Source organism: Myripristis murdjan, chromosome 7, assembly GCF_902150065.1.
Source record: "Myripristis murdjan chromosome 7, fMyrMur1.1, whole genome shotgun sequence".
In the NCBI taxonomy this organism is placed as follows: Eukaryota; Metazoa; Chordata; class Actinopteri; order Holocentriformes; family Holocentridae; genus Myripristis; species Myripristis murdjan.
In genome coordinates this window covers 5,913,474-5,923,824 of record NC_043986.1, presented here as the reverse complement: position 1 = coordinate 5,923,824, position 10,351 = coordinate 5,913,474, and the positions used below count along the sequence as shown (strand labels likewise).

Here is a 10,351-nt window from a genome sequence, read left to right as displayed (position 1 = left end):
CTTTGAGTAGTTCTTTACTAGGTTGGCACAGGTCTGCTGAGGGACTTTGGCCCATTCTGCCATTGCAAATTGTTCCAGCTGGTCCAAATTGTGTGGTTTCCGAGCATGGATATTCACTTTGAGCACCCGCCACAGATTCTCAATAGGATTGAGGTCTGGGCGTTGTGCGGGCCACTCCAGGACCTTGGTTTTGGTATCCTTCAGGAACTGTTGGACCAATTTTGATGTATGCTTTGGGTCATTGTCTTGTTGGAAGACCCAGCGACAACCTAAGGCTAGACTACGAGCAGATTTCTGCATATTATCCCTCAAAATTTCAACATAATTTTCTTTTTTCATGATGCCATGCACCCGAACAAGGCTCCCTGTGCCTGAGGCTGCAAAACAGCCCCACAGCATGATGCTCCCACCACCATGTTTAACTGTGGGAACTGTGTTGTTAGGGTTGAAGGCCTCTCCCTTTCTTCGCCAAACATAAGCAACATCCATGTGCCCAAACAGTTCCAGTTTAGTCTCATCAGACCAAAGCACAGACTTCCAAAACTCATCTTTACCTTTCAAATGTTCACGGGCAAACCTCAGTCCGGCTTTGATGTGCCGCTCTTTGAGTAAAGGGGTTCTTCTGGGACGATGGCCCTGAAGCCCACCACGATGGAGAGCCCTCACAACTGTGTTCCTTGAAACATCAACTCCAGAAGGGGCCATGTCAGCAACAATCATCTTGGCAGATGTCTGGGGCTTCTTGCTGACATCTCTGACTATTTTCCTCTCTAGAGTTCTAGAAATCTTGCGCTTACGACCACGCCCAGGTTTGTTTCTTACAGAATTTGTCTCCTTGTACTTGGCAATGATGCAACGTACAGCGGTTCTAGACACTGTGAAACACTTGGAAATAGCAGTATAGCCTCTACTATCTTCTTTCTGAGCTCAAGACTGATTTCCTTTGTCTTTGGCATGGTGAGTAAAAGGAGTTCCTCTCAATAATGTGTTCAAGTGCCCTTTTCCTAGGAGTTCTTTTATGCTGATTGAATGCTCAGGTGTTGTTAGGAAGCCAATTGGCTGCACAGGTGTGGTTTGAAAGCTGATTGGTTAATTATGTGTGTTTTGAAAGCAAAAATTCACATATGGGGGGGGGGGGGGGGGGGGGGGGGGTAATATTATTGACCACCCCATCATGGGGGCTATTATTTTTGACCACCCCATTTTTCACTATATTTGATATAAAGCAAGCCTAAAAATGTATTTTATATTCCAAAATGTACCAAAAGCTACTAAATAGCACTGGTGAATGTTTGATTATATCAAATTTTATCAATGCTGCAAACATTGGGAAGAATTTTAGGAAAATGTTCCATAATTCCAGGGAGGCTAATAATTTTGGCCTCAACTGTATAGGGTATATATGTGTGACATGGTAGTACTTTAGGAGAACAAACATTTTTCTTACTTTGAAGCTTTTTATGGGGCAGTTTTAGGAGGAAGTTGGAGCTGAAGGGGTTAAAGGAGTGTTGCAGCATGAATGGAGTTTGGTTTCACTTCCATAAGTCTCTTTATGTCACTCTAGACTTTTTTTTTTTTTTTTTTTACCACCTTTCTTACAAAATATTTTCTATCTGTTGGATCTGTTGTGTTGACTAAGTTCTCACTGACAGGAGGGTCATAATATAACTGGAGATAATATTAGCTATTGGTTGAAGATGAAAATGAGACGTAACAGTTTAACTATTTTTGTCATAAACTTCACTTCATATTGTAAATAAGAGCTAAACACACACTGCCTCTTTAAGAGCGCTCCTCTTCCTGGAGTGAATCAGCAGCTGAACCCCTCCCGCTTCTGTCTGACCTCAAACATTACGAGTTTTATTCTGCCCAGATATTTCCTGCTTCTCAGATCTGACAGTTTAAAAACGAGTGGAAACAACACAGTGTGAAGGACAAGAGCCCACAAGCCTGTTTACAGCAGATCAGCGAGTGACTGTGAGGAAAAGCTAGAAGCTAGAATAGAAAGTGAAACTAGCAGACATTTCACTGTGACTGAGAGGGGAAATGGCTCAGCGAGGAATTCAGCCGGACTCGGCAAAGTTTTGCTGTTCCATCTGTCTGGATCTGCTGAAGGATCCGGTGACTATTCCCTGTGGACACAGCTACTGCATGAGCTGTATTAAAGACTGCTGGGATGGAGAGGAGCACAAGGAAATCTACAGCTGCCCGCAGTGCAGACAAACCTTCACACCGAGGCCTGTCCTGGTGAAAAATACCATGTTAGCAGACATAGTGGAGGAAATGAAGAAGATGGGACTCCAAGCTGCTCCTCCTTATCTCTGCTACGCTGGACCTGGAGATGTGGCCTGTGATGTCTGCTCTGGGAGGAAACTGAAAGCCCTCAAGTCCTGTCTGGTGTGTCTGGCCTCTTACTGTGAGCACCACCTCCAGCCTCACTACGATTCAGCTCCATTTAAGAAGCACAAGCTGGTGGAAGCCACCGTGAAGCTTCAGGAGAACATCTGCTCTCGTCACGATGAGGTGATGAAGATTTTCTGCCGCACTGATCAGCAGTGTATCTGTTATCTCTGCTCCATGGAGGAACATGAAGGCCACCGCAAAGTCTCAGCTGCAGCAGAAAGGACCGAGAGGCAGGAAGAACTCGGGCTGAGTCGGCAAAAAATCCAGCAGAGAATCCAGGACACAGAGAAAGACGTGAAGGTGCTTCAGCAGGAGGTGGAGGCCATCAGTCGCTCTGCTGATAAAGCAGTGGAGGACAGTGAGGAGATCTTCACTGAGCTGATCCGTCTGCTTGAGAAAAGAAGGTCTGATGTGAAGCAGCAGATCAGATCCCAGCAGGAAGAGGAAGTGAGTCGGGCTGAAGAAGTTCAGGAGAAGCTGAAGCAGGAGATCGCTGAGCTGAGGAGGAAAGACGCTGAGCTGGAGCAGCTCTCACACACACAGGATCACATCCATTTTCTACAGAATTACCCCTCACTCTCATGTCTCAGTGAATCTACACACTCACCCAGCATCAAAATCCATCCTCTGAGCTACTTTGAGGATGTGACTGCAGCTGTGTCAGAGCTGAGAGACAAACTACAGGAGCTTCTTAGTGAGGAATGGTCCAAGATCTCACTGACAGTGACTGGAGTGGATGTTCTACTGCCACAATCAAAGACCAAGACCAGAGCTGAGTTCTTACAATATTCATGTCACATCACACTGGATCCAAACACAGCAAACACACAGCTGTCATTATCTGAGGGGAACAGAAAAGTAACATTTATGGCAGAAAAACAGTCATATCCCAGTCACCCAGACAGATTTATTGGATGGGGTCAGGTCCTGAGCAGAGAGAGTCTGACTGGACGTTGTTACTGGGAGGTGAAGTGGAAGGGGTTCATTTATATAGCAGTCTCATATCAGGATATCAGCAGAACAAGGAGCGGGAATGAATGTGGATTTGGATACAATGACAAATCTTGGTCATTGTATTATTACAACATGAACTATTACTTCAGACACAACAAAATCAAAACTGAAATCCCGCTCCCTGTGTCCTCCACAGTGGGAGTGTACCTGAATCACAGAGCAGGTATTCTGTCCTTCTACAGCGTCTCTGAAACCATGACTCTCCTCCACAGAGTCCAGACCACGTTCACTCAGCCTCTCCATGCTGGACTTTTGCTTTACGGTGACGGAGCCACTGCAGAGTTTTGTGAGCTCAAGTAGACAGGAGTGTTTAAAGCAGTTCTGTCGTCTATTTCTATAACATCTGTGTTGGTAAGCGCTTGTTTCTGTTGTGTTTCTGCACTGCACTGGCCACAGATCACCTGTCACTCAAACCGTGTGGGCGGGACTATGACTCTCTTTCCAGGTCTCAGTGTAACAACATCAGCTGAAATTCAACAGATGTGTCTTTTTTTATTTTTTTTTCTCAAGAACTCCACATGTATCAAATATTTTGTTGCATTTTTATTTTGCTGCTAAAAGCTCCTTGCTGTGGTTTCTCAGTCCTGCACTTCCCAGTCGTCACCTGTGGCACATTTTGTTCTTGGTCTGTTCAGCCGTGGTGGATATAGGTTGAACTCCATCAGTCGACAGTAGAGAGAAGCCAAATGAACTGCACTTCACAGGGAAATGTAAAAAAAATCACTGATTAAACTGTTGAAGAGGCTCCTTATGATTCTTAACTTCACTCAATATTTACTGTAACATGTTTTTGCTCTTCCTGCTGCTTAATGGAGTCAGAAGTGTGTTTGCACTCGTCCTTCTTTGTAGCTGAACAGCTGTTTGTTGATTTTGTTTCCAGTACTTTGGAACTATGATTTTGTTTTTTAATGCACTGCAAATGAAATGATTCTTCTTCTTCTTGTCAGTGGGAAATGATTCATGTGTTCCACCGCAGTGTTGACATGCTGGTTTAACAGGTCGAGTGTGAGAATCACGTGACTGCTGAGATAGAAACGCCTGTTATGAGATTTTACTGAATAGGTGTGTCAACCAAGTGAATGTTGAAAGAAATGCTGAAGAGAATCTGACAATAACAGGACAGTATGTCTTGACTGGTTTAGCTGCTAAAACACAAAGAAGTGCTATAATGCCCTCCATGAACAGTAGAAAAGACAAAGTAACAGGAGGGAGAAATACCTGCACTCAAAAGTCATTTATCGACACTTTGAGCTCAGAACTGAACTGCGTTTTCTTCACCTGTGATTGTGGACGCCTTTCCCATTTTTCTTCTGTTATGAAAGCAGAATTTTGGGGGATTTCTTGAAATTTAAGGGCCACTTTGAAATCCAGTGTGTTGCTATGACAGGCATTCAGATCACACAAGTTGCCATGAAACATACAGTTTTATACAATCTTACAATACAGTCTTAGATACACATGCATGTTTTCATTTAATCTGAGTCCATGTTTACCTCAATTTAAAAAAAAAAAAAAAAAAAAAAAAAAACATATTTTCCGGTGTGGAAAGAGCACAGTCAGTTATGAGTTCTTTGGTTTCTGAATGTTGATGAGTCACAGAAGCAGAACATTATGAAGCAGCTGCTTCAACCAAAAGTTCAAAGCTGAAAACTGCAGGATTTTGATTATATGTTGTGAAATCTTTAGTGTCCCTGCATGATTTCCAAATTTCTCGTTGCAATGTAAAATATGGGGTTTATGTATGCATGCATGAATGTAATGCTCCTGAAAAGACGTAAACTGAATTGTAAGTGATAAACTCTCAAAAGTGAAGTAGTTGATGTCCTGAAGCTGGAGGGTCCGTGCCCCTTGAAGCCCGCTGTGCTCAGGAAGTGAACACACAAGAACTACATTTAATTAGTGTGGTGCTGCTAAGCAATGACAAGTAATTATGAAGCACGCAAGAGCACCAGTTAGTAGTGGTAGTTCTTTATTCAGAGTAAGTTAAAAAAAAAAAAAGAAAAAGAAAAGAAAAAGAAAAGTAATCACACAGTAATGGACAGGCATACAAATAAATAAGCATAAAAATGAAAACAACACATGAGTTAATTTTACCTATCCGGAAAGGAGTGGGAAGATGTTAAAACTTATCTAGTCCCACCCCTCGTCCATAAGTCAATTATATATTATTATCGTTAGGCTTGCTTTTCCATATGAAGCATACATTAATTCATTATTTGGACTAGTTCTCATATTATATCCTGATTACCAATCATATTTATCTTTATATGCAAGTAAATTGTTATAAACCTTAATCAAAAATGATATCAATTATTTACTGCCACATTAATCTTATCATAATAATCCTAATATTTTTCATCCTTATCTTGGAGTCATATGTAATCATTTATGAATACACATATACACACATTCATATATACATGTATACCCATACATACATACAGTGAAGAAAATAATTATTTGATCCCTTGCCGATTTTGTAAGTTTGCCTACTGACAAAGAAATGAACACTCTATAATTTTAATGGTAGGTTTATTCTAACAGTGAGAGATAGAATATCAAAAAGAAAATCCAAAAAATCACTTAATATAAAAGACATAAACTGATTTGCATTTCACTGAGTGAAATAAGTATTTGATCCCCTAGCAAAACATGACGTAGTACTTGGTGGCAAAACCCTTGTTGGCAAGTGAAGAGGTCAGACATTTTTTGTAGTTGATTACCAGGTATACACACATATCAGGAAGAATTTGGTCCACTCCTCTTTGCAGATCATCTCCAAATCCTTAAGGTTTCGAGGCTGTCATGTGGCAACTTGAAGCTTCAGCTCCCTCCACAGATTTTCTATGGGATTAAGGTCTGAAGACTGGCTAGGCCACTCCATGACCTTAATGTGCTTCTTCTGGAGCCACTCCTTTGTTGCCTTGGCCGTATGTTTTGGGTCATTGTCGTGCTGGAAGACCCATCCACAACCCATTTTCAGTGTCCTGGCGGAGGGAAGGAGGTTGTCACTCAGGATTTTATGGCCCCGTCCATCCTCCCGTCGATGCAGTGAAGTTGTCCTGTCCCCTTGGCAGAGAAACACCCCCAAAGCATAATGTTTCCACCTCCATGCTTGATGGTGGGGATGGTGTTCTTGGGGTCATAATCAGCATTTCTCTTCCTCCAAACACGGCGAGTTGAGTTGATGCTAAAGAGCTCAATTGTGGTCTCATCTGACCACAGCACCTTCTCCCAAGCATTCTCTGAATCATTCAGGTGTTCATTGGCAAACTTCAGATGGGCCTGTACATGTGCCTTCTTGAGCAGGGGGACCTTGCGGGCACTGCAGGATTTTAATCCATTACAGCATAGTGTGTTACCAGTGATTTTCTTGGTGACCGTGGTCCCAGCTGCCTTGAGATCATTAAGAAGCTCCTCGCGTGCAGTTGTAGGCTGATTTCTCACCTTTCTTATGATTATTGATACCCCACAAGGTGAGATCTTGCGTGGAGCCCCAGATTGAGGTCAGCTGATGGTCATTTTGTGTTTCTTCCATTTTCGAATAATTGCACCAGCAGTTGTCTCCTTCTCACCCAGCTTCTTGCTTATGGTCTTGTAACGCTTTCCGGCCTTGTGCAGGTCTATAATCTTGTCCCTGACATCCTTAGACAGCTCTTTGGTCTTGCCCATGATGGAGAGGTTGGAGTCTGATTGATTGATTCTGTGAACAGCTGTCTTATATACAGGTGACAAGTTGAGACAGGTGTCTTTTATACAGGTAACAAGTTGAGATTAGTATCTAGTATTAGTTGAGTATCTAACAGGTCTCTGGGAGCCAGAATTCCTAATGGTTGCTAGGGGATCAAATACTTATTTCACTCAGTGAAATGCAAATCAGTTTATATCTTTTATATAATGTGATTTTCTGGATTTTCTTTTTGATATTCTATCCCTCACTGTTAGAATAAACCTACCAGTAAAATTATAATAGTGTTCATTTCATTGTCAATAGGCAAACTTACAAAATCGGCAAGGGATCAAATAATTATTTCCTCCACTGTACATGTATACCCATACCTATATAATTAGACACATATATACACCTGTATACACATACACGAACACATACACATTAAAAAAGAGAAAACAAAATAACCAATTGATAAATAAATCAATGAAAAAAAAGAATAAATAAAAATGAATAAACTTACTTTGAATAATATGTGCACTGACTGAAAGTCAACAAGATCTTTAAATTTCAGTAATTTTGACTGAAGGAAGACTGAAGATTATGTCTATGTGCATGTGCACAAAGATAGACAAACAGATACATACAGATAAACATGCATGCATTAATACAGATTATGCATGTATGTACACGGACACATACATCGATAAATATTACATCATTGCTATGAATTAAGGAACATACACATGTGCACACATTTGCAACACATGTAAATTGATTGTTATGTGATGTAAACACTGTTGTTACTGAGAATGTCACTATTTATTATGAGCTTTATTTAATTAATGTATTTCAGGTATTGATATGTTATGCCTATTTTAAGTAGAAAAGCCTAACCAGGGACAGGGGTTGCAAATCAGCCTTGGCTAGAAATCCTGTATGCAATGCATCTGTGTCATGTTGTTTTAACCTGTTACAATGTTTTTTTTTTTTTTTTGTTTTTTTTTGTTTTTTTGCATCGTCCCTGACAAATAAACTAATAAATAAATAAAAATAAAGGAATAATGAATTAGTGTGATAACTATATCCTGCCCTATGAATAATCCGTATTGCTTTCTTTTGCAGAGTGACTAGTGGATGTATTGTGTAATTATTGCCCCAAACCTCTGCACAGTAAGGAAGAACTAGTGAACAGTACAGGATGCAGAGTGTTTTGTGATTCAGGACCTGTTTTGCTTTATTTAATACAGCGATGCTTCGTGATACTTTACTTTACGTTATATCAGACCCAGAGAGCATCTCCTCACTGAGGATTCACTGAATTCACAGGTCACCATGCCGACAAAGGTCCTGAGACTGCAGCTTGTTGTTGTTGTTTGCTCTTCGCTTTGTGTGCTATGGTTCTTTGATCTGATTGGTTGAAGTCAGCCTGTGATTGACAGAACTGTCTGAGAGGTCATTGCTGGAAAAAGGCAGGTGCTTTCAAAAAAAAAAAAGCACTTAGCAGGCGATTGGCTGAACCGTCTGTCACTTTGTAATGAACCATTTGGAGCGTCACGTTACCTAAAGCGCTCGTTTCCCTTCGTCTGAGGTGAGCTTAAGGCCCATTGATGCTCAACGTTAAATACGGATCCGGATACGGACGGAGCCCTTCTGTCCTTGCTCCGCGTTCATTTTGTCCGATTTCTGCACGTTTCCATAAAGCTTACGGATACGGGGCCAAACGGAGCAGCACCACCGGAAACCGTGAGGGCAGTGTTGCTGTCACGACCCGATACACAGCTCTAGTGAGACACAAAGAAGAAATAAGAATGGCGGTTAGGGTTAGCAATGTATTTAACAGCCTCACCGACCACCGCCTCCGTCAACGTCGCCTCGGTTTTTGTCTTTTATGCAAGAGGCACATTATCAATATCTCCTCCACAGTCACCATGTTTGTTTTTTGAGTTTGTTGTTGTCATAAACTTTAGACTCTGGGCTGCCCCCTGGTGGATTTATTGGTTAACATCCACGCCAATGTAAAGGACGCATGGAAGTATGTGGGCAGTGTCAGTAACATCGTCTGAAACGGACGTATACATTTTGGTATGTGAAGGGAGCATAAATGGGGCTTTAGTGTGATCCGTCACATTGCATTGCCACCTGCGGACCAAAATCTCATTACATCCTGAGGGAGCAAGTGCTGAATAAAATGCCTCGTCAAAGGACTCTTGCAGGGTTATGAGTGAAGAACATCTAGCCGTCAGCTAAATATGAATCGGTATTTTTTTATGAATTAAAGATTGCGTGGTTACCGCACTTTGGAGCGGAAATCATTTTCGACTGTTCATCCTCACCCCTCAGATCCTCGATTTGATTCACTGACTCGGCTCCCCTCCGTTCATTTCCTTTCAACATTAAACCGTCTCCGGCCTTTTGTTAGGGAACATCAGTTTGCTGCTTTGTTCATTGATTTTTGGAGCTTTTAGACATTTGTAGTTTTTGGATCTTTATTGGTTTTCCATCCTGGCAGCCAAACCTTCATGTGAGGCAGATGAGAAGTGAAAAGGATGTTATCTTTTAAGAGCAGGGGTAAGTAATGACATTTACTCACGCTGCTGTAACTGATTAGCTCAGCAATGATGGTTTAAACATTTTAAATTTCAGTCCAGTCCAAATGGTGTCTAAAATGTTTCTCTGGTGGGAGCTTCAGTGGAGTGAAGCTTCATGTAATGTACAGTCACAGTAACAGTGTACAGCTCAGCTAAAAAAAAACAAACATTTTTTTTTTTAACTTTGAAGCTTTTTATGAGGCAGTTTTAGGAGGAAGTTGGAGCTGAAGGGGTTAAAGGAGTGTTGCAGCATGAATGGAGTTTTGTTTCACTTCCATAAGTCTCTTCATGTCACTCTAGACTTTTTTTTTTTTTTTTACCACCTTTCTTACAAAAGATTTTCCATTTTCTTGTTATTTTGCAGAGTAAGCACTGTGCAGTAAACCAGATCCACATTTTTCAGACTGGATCTGTTGGATCTGTTGTGTTGACTGAGTTGTCACTGACAGGAGGCTCATAATATAACTGGAGATAATATTAGCTATTGGTTGAAGATGAAAATGAGACGTAACAGTTTAATTATTTTTGTCATGAACTTCACTTCATGTTGTAAATAAGAGCTAAACACACACTGCCTCTTTAAGAGCGCTCACAGGTATTCTGTCCTTCTACAGCGTCTCTGAAACCATGACTCTCCTCCACAGAGTCCAGACCACGTTCACTCAGCCTCTCC

The 10,351-nt window shown here is 41.4% G+C and overlaps 1 protein-coding gene across 1 annotated transcript; it reads left to right on the top strand.

The window, feature by feature from the left end:
* Window positions 1–2,009: 2,009 nt before the first annotated feature.
* On the top strand, window positions 2,010–4,192 carry LOC115361979 (tripartite motif-containing protein 16-like). Its single transcript, XM_030055722.1, has 2 exons — window positions 2,010–3,768; window positions 4,000–4,192. Exon 1 carries the CDS (start codon window positions 2,047–2,049, stop codon window positions 3,715–3,717), a length of 1,671 nt encoding a protein of 556 aa, XP_029911582.1. The 5' UTR covers window positions 2,010–2,046; the 3' UTR covers window positions 3,718–3,768; window positions 4,000–4,192.
* Window positions 4,193–10,351: the final 6,159 nt, after the last annotated feature.

Bases quoted from the DNA above. Each gene is read 5' to 3' on its own strand.
- LOC115361979 (XM_030055722.1), top strand. From the start codon at position 2,047: ATGGCTCAGCGAGGAATTCAGCCGGACTCGGCAAAGTTTTGCTGTTCC.